General features: G+C 43.1%; 2 protein-coding genes across 8 annotated transcripts in view; one reads left to right on the top strand and one right to left on the bottom strand.

The window, feature by feature from the left end:
- NUP210L (nucleoporin 210 like) overlaps positions 1–4,432 on the bottom strand; it is a 31,985-nt gene extending 27,553 nt beyond the window's left edge. For 3 of the 4 annotated variants that reach the window (XM_075838546.1, XM_075838548.1, XM_075838545.1), the window contains exons 1-5: positions 4,332–4,432; positions 3,053–3,234; positions 2,597–2,733; positions 1,525–1,656; positions 738–831 (exon numbers count right to left, since the gene is read on the bottom strand). In XM_075838546.1, the coding sequence (XP_075694661.1) occupies positions 738–831; positions 1,525–1,656; positions 2,597–2,733; positions 3,053–3,234; positions 4,332–4,337 (551 nt within the window). In that variant the 5' untranslated portion in view covers positions 4,338–4,432. Of the gene's footprint in view, positions 1–737; positions 832–1,524; positions 1,657–2,596; positions 2,734–3,052; positions 3,235–4,324 lie in introns of all 4 variants that reach the window. The other variant, XM_075838547.1, reaches the window with a different exon arrangement.
- LOC142661214 (blastomere cadherin-like) overlaps positions 1–20,096 on the top strand; it is a 63,808-nt gene that overhangs the window by 41,265 nt on the left and 2,447 nt on the right. For 3 of the 4 annotated variants that reach the window (XM_075838555.1, XM_075838554.1, XM_075838553.1), the window contains exons 4-10: positions 6,455–6,569; positions 9,733–9,938; positions 13,628–13,762; positions 14,313–14,468; positions 14,755–14,896; positions 16,074–16,249; positions 17,132–17,227. In XM_075838555.1, the coding sequence (XP_075694670.1) occupies positions 6,455–6,569; positions 9,733–9,938; positions 13,628–13,762; positions 14,313–14,468; positions 14,755–14,896; positions 16,074–16,249; positions 17,132–17,227 (1,026 nt within the window). Of the gene's footprint in view, positions 1–6,055; positions 6,209–6,454; positions 6,570–9,732; positions 9,939–13,627; positions 13,763–14,312; positions 14,469–14,754; positions 14,897–16,073; positions 16,250–17,131; positions 17,228–20,096 lie in introns of those variants that run through there. The other variant, XM_075838552.1, reaches the window with a different exon arrangement.

Consider the following 20,096-nt stretch of genomic DNA (forward strand, 5'->3'; position numbering starts at 1 on the left):
GTATGTGGCTGCAGATCATGTTCTAGTAAGAACGCGATTCTGCTGTCTAAATGAATGGAGAGGAGTGCATGATGCCGATTGGTCAGCGTCATGCACTCCTCTGTACAACGCCCACTTGGTCGAAAGTAAAAATACGCCCACTTGGGCATTAAGCAACTCATTAGCATAAACCAAAATCGCTCCTAACGTTGTGAAAATAGATCGTTTTTTTAAATAAAAAGCATTACTGTCACCTACATTATAGCGCCGATCTCCTTATGTAGGAGATAGGGCACTTATAATGTGGTGACAGAGTCTCTTTAAGGCCCAATTACACGGGCCAACGAGTTCTCAATCATTGCTCTATGTAATCAGGGCAATGATCAGCCGACGAACAAGCAAACGCTCGTTCATCGGCTGCTCTGCTCTTTTATCAGAATTAATAATCATCGTTGTCGGCAACACATCTCTCTGTGTAATCAGAGCTGCCGACATGATGAATATGTATAGGGACCAGCGATCGTAGTAACGAGCGCCAGTCCCAATACATATCCAATCATTGCTGCTTCTGAAAGGAGCAAACGAGCGCCGATCAACGAGCTGTCTCGTTGATCGGCGCTCGTTTACACGGCCTATGTCGGGTCGTGTACTAGTACCCTTAGGCTCCTAAGATTGTCTAAAGAAAATTGAGACAATACATATACACAGTGTAACCCACTTCATCTCATTCTGTATAATCAAATTTTTCTTTTCCCCACCTGATCTTTGTAGAAGGCTCCAGGATTCCTGCAGATTCATCCATAATCACCGTCCACTGGAAGTTAATACCAGCCAAACTGCTGAAGGTATTACCTGTCAATGCATAGCAATACGATGTCACAAGCAGATGATTTTTGATTGGCTGTTGCTAGTAACTAAATTTTTTTTATAGAGATATGCAGGGTGGTGTATTAAATGTGATCTGTGATCTCATTTGAAATGAATGGGAACCAGAAGAGGGAAAGTTTTTGAGAGCTGTAGCAAAGTTCTTCATCATTCTTGGTAAAGGGTCAGGTCATTGCCCAAGCCCTTTATCTAAATACCCTGGCCAAGGTAAAGTAGCTTGTTCCCTCCCCGAGCTATGCCACCGGAGTTATCTTTCCCAGCTCCCTTTGGGCATGTGGGCTATTTAGTAGGTGTTCTTACCCTAGTATAGGAGTATCTTTCCCTTGTATACTGGGCACATGTGTGTGATTATGGGAGTGTCCTTCACAAGACTGACAGAGTTGGAAAGATAAGAAGGGAGAAGAGAGAGGGTAGTGTTTTCGTATACATGTGTGCAGGTGAGTGACTAAATAAGCTCTCCATGGCCTATAAAATGGTGACTATGGTTGCAATGCCCTTCGTCCATGTAAATTTGGAAAGGCAGCCTTCCATACTATTCGAATTATCCTTAAATCTTGGAAATTCAAGCAATTATGACTTCAAATTTGGGGAATTTCTGATAGCCCTAATAAGATTAGTATTTTTATTAGCAGAGGGAATTACATATTGATAATCGCACACCTTCCTTATCTAGCCCAGCAACAGTCAGCTCCACAGGAGCATCATCCACATACAGCTCCCGAGTCCGTGATTCAATCTCCACTCTCACTATGAGATCTACAATGACATCACAGCGCAAGACGTGTCCCGTTACTGCAAATAAAAGAGACTTGTAAGTTATCACTTTTTTTTTTTTATCTACAAGAAATGAAGTCCCTTTTACACGGGCCAATGATCAGGCAAACGAGTGTTCACAGAATGCAACAGGGTAACGATCAGCCGATAAACGAGCAAAACACTCGTATCGTTTATGCAGCCGAAAATATTATAGTTGTCGGCAGCACATCTCCCTGTGTAAACATTAGACGCACTGCCAACATGATAGAAATGTATGGGGACGAGCGATCAGAGTAAAGAGCGCTCGTCCCCATACATAGCTGCTTGTGAAAGGAGCAAACGAGCGCCGATCAACAAGCTGTCTCATTGATCGGCGCTCGTTTACACGGCCCAGGTCAGGCTGTGTAAGAGGACCCTTAGAGGGTACATCCACCTTCACAATCAATTTTGTTATCGTTCCAATGCATCTACAATGAAAAAGGAAGCAACTTTGCAAAGTCTTGATTTAAAATGTACTATTGTGGGTCCACAGCTCCCATAATAAATTAAATAACTAAAGTAAAGCCAACTATTCATTGTTCATCATCCATCAAGTATTTTGTGTTTGTAGCAAATAGAGTGGAACTGTAGCACCAAACCTTCAGTGTAGTGTTGACTGGTTCTATTAATGTTAATATCAGTTGTAACTGGAGTTGCCCTTTAAATGTCGCACTGTCATTATTTTGTTCAAGAGAAATGAATGTCGGTGGATGAGGTTTCGGCAGGATTGGCCAACCATTTAATATGTATGGTGGCCTCCCGACTCTCCTCTGATGTCAGATGTTTGGAGAGAAGGATCGGGCAGTTGCTGCCAGAGTATTTTTGGCAGCGGTTTACTCCCCTCTCCTCGTTCAGGATGCATGCACGCTCAGTCGTTTGGCTGACAGGTATGTAATGTGTGCGGCCAGCCTTGGAACAGTCTATCACGAGTACCTACCTATCTCCTCCGCAATCACTATTGTAGTTAGACGCTTGGGCTGTTCAGATCTAGATATTAAAATAGCCTTCTGGGAGCATAAGGTGCTGTTCTCAAATATTGGATTCACTGAGATGATCTCTGGGTGGTAGACATACCTACAAGTAGAACATCATCTTCACATTAGGAAGATTTTGGCACATGGTATATGCTAGCCCTGGCTTTATGACCAGGGTACATCGGTTATGCCCTAAACATCAGTCAAACCATTAGAGCCATTACACGGGGCAGGTAGGAGAGCTACGGTGCACTGGTAGGTAGGATGGGTAGGAGCATCACACACCAAACTTAATCAACAGGGGGTGCTCAGGCAGGTGTTTTTTTTTTTTTTAGATTTGACTTGGCACCAGAATAGCTTGACCGCCCGGCAAATTACTTGATCTGGGATTTGTAATGGTATAGAATGACATGACTCACCAGGTATAGCATCCTCCACCAGCCTCAATTGTAAAAGGGACCTCAACCCCTGGGAAAAAAGGCAAAAGAACTTTTGGAACAGACAACCTGGAGGCCTCGGTGGTCACTAGCAGGAGGATGAAGAGTCTGGCGTACAATGAGATAGATACACGGGCGCTCATGTCTCCTGTCACACGTAAAAGCTGAAAAAGATAACAAAAAGAGCCATGCAGGCAGATTACAAAGTAAGAGGAATTACACCCGCCCTCTATAAGCCAACGGTTCCACTATACAGTGCTTACGGTATATATCCGTGTTATACAGTGAACACAGAACAGTGCCATAAGTACAAAACAGAAAATCTATATCTATATAGTACTCAATAATACCCCAACCAGCACCATGGTAGGCAGCAGAAGATCCATACAGGACGGAGGTTGCAGGGGGCAATTTTCTCCTATGCTATGCTGGAGTGGGAGAGCAGTGCAGGCATCGTACTTGGTTATCATCTATCCACTTTGTCAGTCGGCGATGCTTTGTATGACGGGTTTTAGTGGAACAATTTCGTCCCAAATGATGGAAATCTGGAAAGTCTATCCCAACTTGTGATCTCCTGCTTAAGCTGACATCGGGGTCGTGTAAAGACACTTCTTGGCTGATACGGTTGCCAATATCCTGCACGGGTCCTAGTAATTAGAAATGGACCTGTGCACAATATTCTCTGTGCGTCATATGGTTCTCACGGCAACTTTACTGCCGGAGCGTCTCTCCACGCCCAATGTCAGTGAGAGGGAGCACAAGTGGACACTTTGGAGTTGTTAGATTTGGACATCCTATACAGGTAGGGGTTGTGTAAACTAAAAATCCCCTTTAAGGACTTATTTGACATGTTATTTAATTAGCCATATTACGGGAAAACATTGCACCGAACCCACAAGGAAAAACTTTCCGATGATTGCAGATATCTTGGCGTCTGTTCCCCTTTAACGGCCATTATCCCAGTGATGAAAAGTATCAGAGCAATGGACAGATTGGGGGCAGTTTGACGCATGTACGACAGGTTTACACACTCCGAGCCCATACGTGATCATATTTATGTATGACGCCACCCCGAATCCAAGTCTCATGTTTTGTGGCCTACAAAATGTCTCCCTCCAGAGCGTGTTAGTGCAGTATATAACACATATAATACTGGATTGTGATATATTAATTATTAATCTTTTCTATTCCTATTATTTGCTTATTTCTGATACTTCTAAAAGCAGCAAAAAAATCAGTTAAAAATGGTCCTACCACCCACCGCCATTGAACCCGCAGGCCTAAGTAAACGATGCGATCAGCGGTGACAGTTGGCTGGGACGTTCCACACAACACAACAGCACATGACAAATGGTACAATCCAAAAAGGTAGAAGTATCCACAACTGCCAATTATTTTCAAGATCGTGCTGGACAAAGCAATCTGATTGGCTACTATGTGAATCACACTAACCTCATGTAATAAACAAGTGCAGACAAATTTGAAGCTGTTGCCCCTAGCAGCCAATCAGAATAGTTCTTACATTTTCTCAACTGTACAGGAAAAATGAGAACTGTTTTCTGATTGGTTACTATAAGGGAATCTATAAGGGATCCCACCTCACTCTTTATGACATGTTGGAAGAAGATTTCGGGACATGGTGGAAATAGGACAACACTACCTCTCCGCTGTGTCATTTCTGGTACTCTAGAGCCATCCTGAAGCTAATCTGGTAAAAAGGTTCTAGTGCCAGGGTCTTATGGCACTTTGAATTTCCAAAAATAAAGCCAAATATGTAAGTAGTGTACGTACAATTTCTTAAAGTTAAGAACCTAACTTTGTATCGAAGCCTCTATGCAGGTTGGCATCCAATGGATAGCCACAATATGTACACTTACTAAAATAGTCACTAATTTTGCTACTGGAGTCTCTGGTTTCTATTTACCAGATTGATCGCTACCTTTCTCCCACACTCCCCCCCCCCCCCCCTTTTTGTTCATGTTTGGTCCTATAGCAATAAGGGCGTAACTTTAGGGGGTGCAGAGGTTGCAGTCGCAACCGAACCCTGGAGCCCAAAAGGTTCCTCTGCACCATATGAGTAAAGCAATACTATGAATGGCGTGTGATAGTTGGAGGCCCTTTTTAAGGTTTTGCATTAAGGCCCAGGAGCTTCAAGTTTCGACTTTTTATAGCAAAATCACAACTGGTGCCCTACCCTGATCCAACCCCGTCCAGAACATTACTTCACCACCACACATCAGACTCTGCAACATTGTGCCCTCCCCCTTGTAAAAACTAGTGCCCATCCTCCTCACATCAGCCATACATAGGCTCTGTATACCGAAGACCCGCAATGGTGAAAAACGGAAGGGAGCAAAACAAAAACCACCAAAGCAAACAATTCATAACTGCACTTGGGGGAGGCAAAGTCCAGCGCAGGGCCCTATAGCAGTGACGCACATGGGAAACTATTGCAAATATCCCTTCAAATAATAAGGTTTCGCTCCTTCACATCAGAATACCAACTAAGGCCTTATTCACACAAGTGTATTTCTTGTCAGTGTGTGGTCCGTTTTAATAACTGACAGCACAGTGACCAATGCAAGTCAATGGCGTTATTCACACATCCGTGTTTTTACACGGTGCGTGTGTTCGTTGTGTGAAACTCATCGCATGTCCTATTCTGGTCCGTTTTTGCAGATCACACTCGCCCATTGAAGTTTATGAGTGCGTGGATATCACGGACGGCACAGGGGCGATATCCGTGTGCTGTCCATTTTTCACGCATGAGTTGCTAAAGAAATGCAGAGAAAAATGGTAAGGAATTGGAACAGAAAGTATATTCGAAAGTTGCAGAACTTTTTATTATATGGTGATTGGACTTTGTGTAAAACACTTGGGTCATCCATGGTCGTATTCAGGCTCCACATGGGTATCTAAGCCGCTGAAATCGTCATTAAAAGCAAAAACTGCCGGCTCCGCTTTTCTGCACATCTGTAAGTGCTTAAACAGCTGGAGAGGATGGTGGCCGCACCCTGGGTGATGAGGAGGAGGGATGGACTCCACTTTCTCTCACTCCTTCCTAAAAGCTGGAGGGCACAACAACTCTCTGAAACAATGCGATTCAGTCACCTGGCACTTTTTATCCTCCTGGTAAAGGTAAGAGCAGAAAATACGTAATGCGGGTAGTGGAGGGTATTGTGGATTTACACGGACGCTCCTTGTGTATATATAGGGGACATCTGTCTGAAGTTGTAAGGTCTGGATGACAATATGGATGCATAGCCTGGATTTCTCCAGTTGGCGTAGGACTACAAGTTCCAGAATATTAATGCTACCAAATCCCGGAAAAGTTAATGTCCCCCTGTTTCTATATTTACAGCTCTATATGTACTCCACTTGTAGGTGTCCCTGGTGGTCTCAGAAGACCAGGAACAATGCGAGCCAGGCTTCAGCGAGCGGCGCTACGCTTTTACGGTGACCCGTAAAATCCTGGAGAGAGGCAGAGTGCTTGGAAAAGGTAAAGAAGTCCACAAATTTTATTTTCACAAAAGTAGTTGGTCTACAGATAATTGTATTTTAGGGTGATTTATATATATACTGTTTTTTTATTTTTATCGGAAAACGAAAATAGCGGCAGAAAAAAATGGATTATGCAAATATACCCTTATACCTACATTTGCTCATATTTAAAGGGGTTGTAAAGTGGGTGCCCAGGCCAGTAGCTGATCTTACTTTTGCGAGTCCCCCACTGTGGGATACCTATAGCGTAGAAAATAGATGTTAGTTAATACCCTAATAGAATATTACAAGGGCTTCAACCCATTCAAACTTCTATATTGTTGCCAACTCACCCCCTATTCCAAATGCTTGTGTACAAGATTTTACATTAAGCGCTCCCTCACATCGATGCTATATTTAAAGGAACACTCTAGGGAGAACTGACACTGTTATGCCTAGTGGCGGGCTGGAGGGGGCGGTGCATGACACAAGGATTCAAAGAACACCAAAGGCAGAATCCCTCTGTCATGTACTGCCCCCTCAGGCCCTGAGAAAGATCGCTCTCTACATAGGCTATTAGTAAAGGGATACTAAACTTAAAGTCCATACTTTCTCCATTTGCTGTACAGTGAAATCCAATCTGTTGTTCCCTGTTATCAGCCATTCCAGTCTAACTGATCTATTTCAATGGGATAAGTGACAGCAAATCTCCCCGCCACCATGATCACTACTTTGTCACATATCTACAATGCTGAGAAACTTTACGTAATACGTGTGGCTGATCTTAGCAGCTCTTTATAAGCTGCACTTTTATAATCTCCTGTTTAGTTCTGGTTTTGATGCTGCACATCTGGACGTCTCAGTAATAAATTCCATAGAAACCTCAAAAAGGAATTCAGGACATTCCAGAGTTTTCTGGAGCTGGATAGAGAACATCTCGGTAAATGTTGGGGCTTGATCGTCTGCTGCGTCCTGTACTGCTCCTCTGTACATTACAGACATTGGGGAAGTAGTGTCGTAAAATGGGGCAGTAAATGGGTTCGTAAACACTTCTTCCTTTGACTCACACCGACGAGCCGGCAAATGGCTGCATTGTTAATGGTAAAATCCTTAGTGCAGCTGTTTTTCCAGGTGTCCCTAAACAAGGGACAGCTAAATCCCTAAACTGACCACCAAGTATAGGGTCACCTTGAATGCCCCGTGTCACCAGGACTGTAGTTCAGATATTGTCATGTGTAGTGGCACAGCAATAAGCATTGCTGACACCTCTCCGATATAGGAGAATAACAAGAACCATGGTGTGTTATATTAGTTGCACAATGATGAAGTCACACAAAATGGGGAGATCTCACCATACACATTTTTACTTCATTCTTATATATTATCTGTACAGTGCGATGTCATCATATATAGCACGTCATCTGTGGTGGACCTGGGAATAGCTCTGCAGGGGCCCGGTGGTGTCGCTCTACATAATTAGTGATGTGGACTATACATCCCATCATGGCCTGCTCAGAGCATGGTGAGAGGAGTAGTCAGCAGAATGCAGGGACATTTTTGCTGTCACATCAAAAAGTTGCCCAAAAGCATAGCTTCACTTTAAGGACATATCCCAATGGTTCACTCCTTTTAAAAGGGTAACTAAACGTTCAACAAACTTCTGACATGTCATAATGACATCCACAGGATTTTCCGGAAAGCAATGTATCGGAGTACGGGTTCATAGACTTTCTTTTGGGGCCGTACACCGCTACATCGATTCCCAAAAAGCAGATCAGAAACTAAGCGGCTCATCACTCACACAAACGCTTCTGCCGCTTCGTTTGAGCGATCAGTGGGAGTCTCAATGCTCGGACCCCCACTGATCAAAACTTCTGACATGTCACTATGACATGTCAGAAGTTTGTTGAACATTTAGTTACCCTTTAAACATCTATGTACACTGTATAAATAACCCGAGAATAAATAGGATGGAGACATGCCATGTGCGCAATATGGTTTGTAGATGTTGCGCTATATTCAGACACTCTGTTTTATTTGTTTGTTATGAACCCCCCCCCCTTTTTGTTTTTTTTTTATTATTTCTGTACTGCCTAATAGATTGTTGTCCGATGTGCCTATAGTACATTTTATACTTGTTTGTATGATTATAATTCAATAAAAACAAATTTGAGAAAAAAATAGGATGGCGACTGAGCGGTCTTGTAGTTGGGCAAAGGCATCTTATGCCTTATTCACATGAACGTATGTCTCGTCCGTGTGCTGTGCGTTTCAACACTGACCAATGCAATTCAATGGGGCTATTCACACATCTGTGTTTTTTTCATGGAGCGTTTGTCCGTTGCGAGAAACTCGTTGCATTTTTGGTCTGTTTTTGTGGACCAGAGTCGCCCTATATAGTCTTTTAAGTGCATGAAGAAATTGGACAGCACATGGACGACATCTGTGTGCTTTCCGTTTTTCACGCATCAGTTACTGAAGAAATGCAGAACAATAAAATGTTAAACCGGGAAGTGCTTACAGAGGGGAAACACGGATGACACGTGGAAACCACACAACATGGATAGTCCTATCTGTGAAAATGTAATCATTTTTTGCGGATGCAAATCAAACATGCTCGTGTGAATATGGCCTTAGACTGTCCGCATGGCCTGTTCTCCTCTCTGTCAGGTGCAAGTTGTAGACCGTGAATTTGTGTAGTAAAAAATGACTATTGTAAAACTAAAATGCTTAAATAGAATGAGATTAAAACCAACAATCACCAAAATATGTTACAAACTGACATTAAATGTCACTAAAATTGTCTGTGCCACAAATATAAAGTGGCACAAAAGTGCAATCTTTAGGTAAATGACACAACATTCTGGCTTGTTGTCACACAATGTACAATTTAGTCAAAGTATCACTTTGTGACACAAAATACCAATCTGATACAAAATACCTTTGTATGACACAGAATGCCATTTTGGTGGCATAGAGCAATATTGTATACCATGACCCCAACGCCATCCTCCACCCACTCCTGATGTGAAGTGCACAAGCAATACCCCCTTCGGCAGGCACAGTCTCAAGGAGTTAATTAAGAAATGTAAGCGCTAGGTGTCACGGTGTTTTGAGCCATACTCCCATATTCCCAGAAATCTTGTAATAAATATATTATAATTTTTGTCACCTGTTTTTAGTGAGTTTTACGTCCTGCTCCGCTAATAACCATGCACTCTACTCACCCGATGACACCCGCATCAGAGTGTTCCCTGATGGTAAAGTGACAGTGAAGAGACTGCTCACACTCCACGACGGATCTCTCAGTTTTGTGTTGAATGCATGGGATGCCAAAGGAACGCGCCACTCTGTGCCCATTTTTGTGTGGAATGAAAGAGAACAACAGGTATTGTCTAGCAGCATAAATCTGATCGGCTATATCAATCATTATTTTTTTTTTTTTTTTTTTAAACAGTTGTTTTTAATGTGTGTCACTGCTTGATGTCATTGAATGGAAACATCATATTATACTCAGAGGCTGAAAGCTGTACAGACCTAATATTTCTCACAGCTCAGTTTACTACAATTGTACCCATCTGGACTCCAGGCTGATACATTATACCTGCACTGATACATTGTAGCAAACTATCAGGACAAGAGAATGTCATTGTGTTGCTGATGTATTTGGCTCAAAGGGGATTGCCTAGATGGCATGCATTATTACAAGCCCATTAGCGGTGGGAAATATTAGGTCTGTACAGAATTTCAGGGCTTGGAAAACCACTGACCGCAAACAGTTACAATAAGGTGTAGATTTAACTGAATATGTTCCAAATTCTGTAAAGATTTATTTCACAATATATCATTAAAGGGTTCGTAGCTCTGTCTGTTTTTCTGTTACAGATCTCCAAATCCCCTGTTTTCTTCACGCAGCCATTGAGTTAAATAATAAAATGTTGGCTGCCTGTAGCCACCACTAGAGGGAGCTTAATGAAGACAGATCTTTTTTGGAGGTCAATGGGAGAAATACAAATATACACAGCTCCCCCTAGTGGCAGCTGCGGGCAAGCAGAATTTTATATGTGAAGGGAACCAGGTGATTCATATTATAATGGTCTAGGGGTGGGGGTCATAACTAATCGGCTAAATGGCTTGCAAAATTTCTGGACTTATGGCTGAGCATGAAAAAAAAATGTATAATCTGCTGTTTTCTCTTCTTTTTCTTCTAATTTACTAGGCGGCGTATCAGTCTTTCTGAAGGTCCTAAAGTGTCCACCTCTGTTGTCACTTTCTTTTGTGGTCGCTGCTCCCATTTGTATGAATAAATGAAAGTTTTTATACAAGTGTTTGATTTCTTTATTTTTCTGTAAAAAAACAAACAAAAAAAAATCAATTTTAGGATCTGTTCACATTGGCACTGTGTTACGTTCCATCTGGGTGTTTTGTACATCAAGAATAGCATAGTCTGAAGCTGTAACCGTAGTGTGAACTGAGCCTAAGAAACTGGCTTGTATTGTAAAGTTATACATTCTGCTGGCATAGAATTGTCAGTTGGCGCTTTGGCGTCCATCTATAGGTATACATTAAAGGAGCTGGATGCTGTATACAAAGTTAGGCCCCATGCACACGACCGTAATTTTGATCCGCATTTACAGATCTGTAATTGCGGATCAAAGTACGGATCCATTAATTTCTATTGCCCATGACACCTTCCCGTACATTTACGGGAAGGTGTCCGGGCCGTAGAACGCATCCGCAAAAAAAATAGGACATGTCCTATTTTTTATTTTACGGACCGTGTTCCCATACTTTTATAATATTTTTTATTTTACAGCCCGCAAGTGACAGTCCTCTGCCAGCCGTGCCCGTAATCACGGACCGTGATTATGGCTATGCCCGTGTGCAGGGACCTAAAGGTCAATAAATGAGTTGGTTTTGTAATTTACTCATCTGCACCGCTTTGTAAATCCATCATAGCTGCTCCCCCTGAATCAGCCCCTTCACATCCAGCCTATGTAATGGGGTTCAGGTGACACATCTATGTCTTAATGTGCTCCCCCATCTCTCCATTATATATGTGCATGCCCTGGTTATTTAATGAGATTGCCTTGTTGGCAGCACTTTTATGGTTAAAGATTAGTGGCAGCTAAACCCTAATAACGCTTACCTGCTTCCACTGCTTGACTGTTTTTTAGCTCTGCTTTGATCATTGTCTAATGGGAGTCTGAGGTAGTCTGGAATCCAGCTGCTGATTCACCATTCATGCTCTGTTACTCCCCTCTGCTTTACACTGCAGGAAGTTACTGCATGGACTGCTGATTTGCATTACAGAGAGGAGGATTATAATATTATCATGTAAATGTTCCACTTTATTCCTATTACTAGTTTACTGTAGCTAGCTTCAAAAGTAGAAGTGTTGTGATAAAAGAGCAGAGCACCAGACACAGACTGTTTGACCTGTTTCTGATTTTCCATATACAGAACACAGACTGTTGTAAATGGCAGCATGGATTCTGCGGACACATTCATAGTACAATTTAAAGAGAAAGATTCCAATGATAAGTGCATGTTACATTTACCTGCAGATGCCCTTCTTAACAAATATGTTAATTCCAATTACCATTCACAATATAATACTACAGACTGAATATACTGGTACACGCCACTTTTTTTCCCCACGAGTAGCTAAGAGCCGCCCAGGAAAAAAAACGTCTCTGCCTTCCATTGAAATCAGTAGGAAGCCTTTCCTATCATCAGTTACAGGGTTTTTTCCAGAATCGAGAATTATCACCTATCCACAGGATAGATCGCTGGAACCCCCACCAATCGTGAGAATGGTGGTCCCAAACCCCCTGCTCCTCATCACTGCTCAACCGCACAGAGGAGGTCGAGCGTGCGCCTGCCGCTCTATTCAATGTCTGTTAGAATGACGGAAACAGCCGAGTACATTCGACTGCTCGCCCGCTGCTCCATTCAAGCTCACTGGGGGAGGGCAGTTGCAGTGAGGAGGAACGGGGGGCTCGGGACTGCCGCTCTTGCAAACGGGGGTCCCAGCGGTGGGGCCCCCAGCGATAAGACAACACCTATCCTGGTAAAACCCCTTTAAAGGAATTGTCCGTTTTGGAAAAAAAAAATTCAGGCAAAGGGTCCCACACAACGAGCTGATCATGAGGATGCCTTGCTGATTTAACTGCAGCTCCTGTGCAAATTATCAGAAAGTCTATATGATTAGTCCCTCTATGAACCATTGGCATCTTTACAAGGTTATTCAAAGATGTCTTTGCAATAGACCCCTAAACATGGGGCCCAGGCTTTGACTTCTTATGTTCTCCTACAGTCTAAGTAACAACCATGTTAAAAGGAGCAAGGATTATGGCATTGGGGCTTCTTGGGTCCACCAAAGGAAATCCTATGTGAATGGTTTCGATGGGATCATAGTTATAGCTCTTAACTTGCAAGAATTAAAGGGGAGTTCCACTTCAAAAATGTCCTGTGAATATACCCATAGTAGTCCATGGCAAGTTGGGGCTCGCTTCTCTCCACCCGGTCTGTACAGCTGTTCCCTCATGTGGAAACTGAGCTGTGTCTTGTAAAAGATGCCCCGCACCTTCATTTAAAGAGAACCTGGCACTTCTCATGACATGTCTATTTTAGTAAATACTTGTAGTTCCCGTGAACTGACAATTCTGAAACCTATTTCTTAAAACTCTGCGTTGTGCCGTTCCTCTGTTATTTCTCCTAGAGATTTGTGAATAAATTGACAACTGGGCGTTTCCATTCCTCTTGTCAAAAGGGCGTGTCCCTGCACAGTGTCAGTTTGTCAGCTCTGATTGGACATTTTCAGTCTGTGTAGGGACACGCCCCCAACTAGTAACACCCAGTTGTCAATTCATTCATACATCTCTAGGAGAAATAACTAAGGAATGGCACAACGTAGAGTTATAAGAAAGATGTTTCAGAATGGTTATTTCATGTGGAATACAATTATTTACTAAACAGACATGTCAGGAGAGGGGACAGGTCCTCTTTAAATGTATGGAGCCAAAAGTGTCGTAGGAATCACTTGATTGTACCAACTAGATTTCTGGTTCACAGGACCTGTCACCTGGTGAAAACAAGGATGTTGATAAAACCCGTCCTCATCTGAGAAGGCAGAAAAGAGAGATTATCATTCCTCCAATCAACATCCCTGAGAATCAACGGGGTCAATTTCCAAAGCGAATTGGCAAGGTATGGTGACTACAAAAACAAAAAGATAGATAGATATGAGATAATTAGGAGAGATCGATAGACTATCAATGTGCAATAAGTCCAACGCCATTGTACCACCACACTGGCCATATAAAAGGATACTGTTCTCTTATGTAGCATAGCAGACACATGAGCCCCCAAGGTTTGGGGCCAGAATCAACTGCTACAACTAAACCCCCTACAGCTAAATCACCTATTTTCTAGAGATAAGGTGATATTACATGGGCCGTGTAAACGAGCGCCGATCAGAGACAGCTCGTTGATCGGCGCTCGTTTGCTCCTGTCACAAGGAGCAATGTATGGGGATGAGCGAGCGCTCGTCCCCATATATTTGTGTCATGTGGGCAGCACATCTCCCTGTTTACACAGGGAGATGTGCTGCCGACAACGATAATATTTTGGCCATTGAAAACGATGCAATCAGTCGATGAATGAGCTGATCGTTGCCCTGATTACACGGCAATGATCGGGAACGGGCGTTCTGTGAACGCTAGTTTGCCCGATAATTGGCCCGTGTCTTTCTCCACAGATTACTTCCACATCGGAAACTACCACGAAGGTCATTTATCGTATAAACGGCCCTGGAAGTGATAAAGCCCCCGTGGAGGTATTTACTATTGATGAAAAGACTGGTATTCTGATGGTTACCGGACCCCTGGACAGAGAAGCATTTAATGAGTTCAATGTAAGTAAATGGCTTTTCGGTAGTCTGCTGGCATTATTAATACTATTCATAATGCCAAAACCAAATACGACAAACTTCTCACAAAAAGTGGGAGGAGTTGTCTATAGCAACCAATCACATTCCTGATCTCATTTTTCCACTGCCCTTTGGAAAATGAGATTGGGGATCTGATTGGTTGCTATAGGCCACGCCGCCACCATACCACTACACTGGATTTAATGCAATAATCTTTATCGTTATTAAAAATATTGACACGATATTAATTACAAAAATTGTATGATTTCAGCTTTTGGTATCTGTTACATCAGAGTCTGGACCTGTGGAAAATCCAGTTGAATTCACCATTAAAATCGAGGATCAGAATGACAACAGGCCGGTGTTCACACAGAAGCAATTTGAGGGAGTAGTGAAGGAGGGAGCGTTACCTGGTATAGAACTTTGTTTGAAGGTTTTGCACTAAATACACAATAAAAACTACCATGGCCCCACCCCTTTTATTAAACCAAAGGACAGCGTGAAATGCGCAAAAGTCGCAATATAACCTGCAAATTGCAACTTTTGAACAACTTTGTATTTTACAACCATTTAAGCAGGTTCCCCACATACAACAGTTATTACCTTTCCACAGTATAGGTGATGAATGTCGCTGGGGACCCACCACGCGCTGCCATTCCATCCAACTCCATGAGAGAGACGGAAATAGCTGAGTGATAGCCCTTTCATCATTATTTACATAGAACCGGAGAACATCCAAGATCTATTTAAAATGTATACATATGTCATTAAAGAGATTGTACAGGATTAGAAGAACATGGCTGCTTTCGTTCCAGAAACAGCGCCACACCTGTTCACAGGTTGTGTCTGGTATTGCTGCTCGGCTCCATTTACTTCAATACCAGACACAACCTGCGGACAGGTGTGGCGCTGTTTTTGGAAGAAGGCAGCCATGTTTTTCTAATTCTGTACAACCCTTTTAATGTTAGCACAACTACTGTATAAGATACTCTAACAAAGAGAAGGGGTCCCGAATCAAAAGAAAGGGGGGCTAAAATAACTACATGATGTGGGTATCGCTTATTACTCATTAGGCTGCTTAACACATGATACATCCCTAGAGGTCTATATAGGTTATAGATTGTATACAATAGTAACAAACTCTCTGCTGTGAAAGGTATACTGTCTCGACAGGTTTTTAGCCTACTTAAAGTTACCATTCACTAACTGCAAGCAGAGATCTTTGAATTGGTGAAAAAAAAAACACTAACGGGGGAATTTATCAAAATTGGGACTTTTGCATTTGCTATAATTTAAGGGCAGAAACTCGCATAAAATATAGCGAAAATCGATGCCAGCTCCTGACAGCCGAGATGCGACAAATTTATTAAGATGTGTATGCCTCTTAATACATTTATTTTACTCCATCTTGTTTCCTATTAGGACTGGCATCTGAAATGCCAATTTTTAATAAAGTCCCCCCCAGTACAAAAAAAGTCACAGAACTTTTCATTTATAATTGAGCTTATTTAATGGAAAACCCCTTTAAAGCGGAGTTACACTTTAATATGAATTGTGATTGTATCACTGAAACTGAATAAATTATTGAAGGTACATCTGTGATGACTGTATCAGCGACTGATCTAGATGATGCTGAAGAATCAGATAATGGGTTGGTACAATATTCTATAATTTCCCAGTTGCCCCATGAGCCCAACGATAAAATGTTTCGCATTGATTCCAAAACTGGGCTGATCAGCGTTGACAAGTCTGGATTAAGCTATGAGGTTTGTGATACTTAATGTTTGATCATCCTAAATGTCTTTGGTCCAATGTCTTGTCCAGCTGCAACACTTATACATCTATGTAAATGTATTTAAAGGGACAGTTCCAGGGGTACCAACAGCCAAACTCCTCCCCCCCACGATCGGCCCATCGCCAGGGGAAGACTCGCGAAGTCAATGCCTTTCCATATGCCTAGGGCATATGGACATCATAGAGAGGGGTTGGCCATACCATAGACAACTTGAACCAAGCGGAGAAGGGGAAGCCTGTAAAATTTAACACCATCTAATCTGAAGGGAGGTGTGCATGGGCCCCAGAGTAGAGCTGGACCATCCCCTCTAAGGGCCCAATAGCTTCCTCTATATCATGTATGTCCTTAGGTGCAGGCCTTCCCATAGTCTTACGGGTGGTCTTAGCGAACATCTTACAAAGGTCACCAGGGACTTCTTTTCTTCCAAGACACTTTACTCTCGAAGCCCTCCTGTATTTTTTTAGTGGGGAGTCATCTAGATGTGTGATAGGCAGAAAAGCAAAGTAAATCCTGTCTATAGTCTATGAATTACCATACATTATGCGATGTCTGAATAGTCTATAAGAGTCTTTAAGCTAGATCCAGTGGATCTAAAGTGGCCATAAAGGGTGAGATGTCTCTTACATATGCTTGGTGATACATTTCACCGTTCTGCTGACACAGCGTTTCTTCCCGTTTACACACAACACGGGAAGAGAACCGGAGATTGTTGTGTCCAGATCAGGAGCTCCGGGTTAGGTGTCCCTTATGCCATAGACTTGAAGACCATGAATATTCTCAGGCTCAGGACAGATCAGGATCATTGGCCGATCACTGTTCTTCTCAATAATGATGTTCTACATGTTTTTTCCAGAAAAGCAAAAAATATTCCCTGCTTATCATGGCTGCCGATATGGACGGGAATGGATTAACTGCTACTAGTACAGCGGTCATCACTGTGCTGCAGGAGGTCAGTCATATCTAGTACATTGGTCATTGACTGGGAAATATTTTGACATCTGGACTTTGTCTCTGGCTGAAAATAATATTGCAAGTAGGAAATAAAAGGCCCAACCTTCTCATAGTGACCACTCCAGCCAGAAATGGAATAACCTAAAACCATGGTTGGTCAACCCGTCCTGTTCTGGCATCACAAACTGACAAAACAAACCGCCATCGTTTTGGACATCATGGGTACATGGCGCCCCTTGTAGCCTTACATTATTTTCTATGGTCCAAGGATGCAATGGAAGTTATGCAACATTTTATAGGATACCTCTCGTAAACACTGGCGCTGCCCATTGTTCTTAGTCACTATGTAGTATTTCTCATTCCTTAAGGCTATGTTCACACAGAGTATTTTGCCGAGTTTTTTGACGCGGAAACCGCGTCGCAAAACTCGGCAAAAACGGCCCGAGAACGCCTCCCATTGATTTCAATGGGAGGCGTCGGCGTCTTTTTCCCGCGAGCAGTAAAACTGCCTCGCGGGAAAAAGAAGCGACATGCCCTATCTTCGGGCGCTTCCGCCTCTGACCTCCCATTGACTTCAATGGGAGGCAGAGAAAGCGTATTTCGCGCTGTTTTATGCCCGCGGCGCTCAATTGCCGCGGGCAAAAAACGGCGTGAAAATCGGCGTGCAGGGAGAGGAAAATTTGCCTCAAAGTTCCAAACGGAATTTTGAGGCAGATATTCCTCCCCCAAAATACTCCGTGTGAACATAGCCCAAGGTTGTTTTTTTTTTTTTTTTACCCACCATGTTGGCGAAGGAGCACTGAAATACGTCCAATCTATTGCCTGGTACAGCAGGAACAGCAGAGAGCCTCGTCCCTGTCCTTTTATTTATAAGCAGTACAGACCTGATACTCTTAAAAATCCTATTAGATTGGCGTAGTCAGCCATCAGTCTGTTGAAGCGATGGAGGGCACATATTAATGACACACCACTAGCACTCCGTACCCATATCCCGCAACTGTCTTGTTTCTGCGGGATTGTCCCACGAAACGGACATGAGTCTTATGCAAATGTGCCTCAAAATTGGCATTTCTTGGAGGCTTTGTGGATGTTCTTGGGCAGATGGGGAATAGGGATTCCAATGTTGGGAGGTACGCCATACCCCAGATTTCTAAGCATAGTATGATGGGCGCAGGAGCCAAGTCAGGTATTGATTTTTTTTATTTTAACTATTGGGGTACCGAGGCAGAGGATACATTGTAAAGAGAACTGTCGAGTCGAGAATTCTACCTTAATAAGTGTAATCAATATATTACACCGCGCCATCCTAATACAAAAAGAAGCTGCACTATAGAATTTTCCGTAGAACCAGTGTTCTTTAATTCCGCCCTTGTTATTACAACTGTAAAAAAAATAAGATCTGATCTGTTTCTACAGCCAACTACAGGTCAGTAAGCGAGGAGACAGGAAAAATAATAAAAAGACAGGGCATATTGGTAAATGTTAACCAAGACCCCCTGGGACACACTAGCTTTACAGTACAAAGGTCCCGGCTCAGGACACGTCACGTTCTACTATGAGCAGGTCCCAGCTGCAGCTCATTCACCGGCACCTGCAGGGCACTCAGGTAATTATAGGGGAATTTCTTAAGACCAGGGCTCCACCTAAACTTTTTGTAGCGCTACTGATTGATTTTAACTCTTGAGTGACATCTGCAGTCCACAAGATTGCATGCAACTCAATGTATAATGTGGACTGCAGCTGTCGCTCAATAGTTAAAATCAAACAGTAGCGCTACAAAAAGTCTGTGTAGTCCCGGCCTTGTGATATTTTTGTGGGCATGACCGGATCACACCCCTCTCCCTCTGGGCCAATGCAGCAGGTCTGTGGCATCCGGCAGCAGGAAGAGCTTTTAATGAACTTCTAGGACACAAGTAGGTAAATAATGAGGGCAGCTACAGGCAGCAAGCAGCAGAGATAACGGTGATGTCCCTCTTTGGAGCTACTTTGCAGAATATATGAGGTATTTGATAAATCGCAATTCCCTAATAGAATGGTATTAATGACGTCGCACCCATTTGCTACAGGAATAGTCCAAATCTGCCGAAGGCCTGCAGGAAACTTCATATGTGGGAGGAGGAAAGCACATCCTATCCCAAATCTACAATTACAACTCAGGGAATGTCATAAAAGGCAATTCCTTAATATAATCTTATAATTAGATTTGATCCGTTAAGTGCCAATGATAAGGCCAGGACTACGCGGAGACTTTTTGTAGCGCTATTTGACTTTAAATATTGAGTGACAGCTGCAGGCCACAAGATTGCATGCAACACAATGTATGACTTTGGACTGCAGCTGTAACTTGTTAAAATCAATCATTAGCACAGCAAAAAAAAATCTGTGCAGCCGTACCGTCTGTATGGTCCGTGATTGCAGCACGGACGGCCGCGGAGTATCATCCACGGGCCGCCCGCAAATCACGGACCGTGCACACATTGATTTCAATGAACCTGGACCGCAAATTGCGGCCCGTATAATGACATGTCCTATCTTTTTGCGGTCTGGGCTCCCGGCCAATACATGGCACGGGCCCATAGAAATGAATGGGTCCACAATTCACCTGCAGATTTGTGGGTGTATTGTGGCCGCAAAAACACGTTTGTGTTCATGAGGCCTAAGGCCCCATGCACACGAACGCGCTTTTGCGGCTGCAATTCCCCCGAAAATCCGCAGAATTGCGGTCCCATTCATACCTATGGGGCCATGCACACGACCGCGGTTTCCACGGTCCATGCATGGCCCAGGAGACTCATTGAAAATAATGCAGGCGGCTCGCGGGTGACAGTCCGCTGCCGGCCGGCCTGAAAATTACGGCCGTGCACATG

This window comes from Rhinoderma darwinii, chromosome 9, assembly GCF_050947455.1.
Source record: "Rhinoderma darwinii isolate aRhiDar2 chromosome 9, aRhiDar2.hap1, whole genome shotgun sequence".
NCBI lineage: Eukaryota > Metazoa > Chordata > Amphibia > Anura > Rhinodermatidae > Rhinoderma > Rhinoderma darwinii.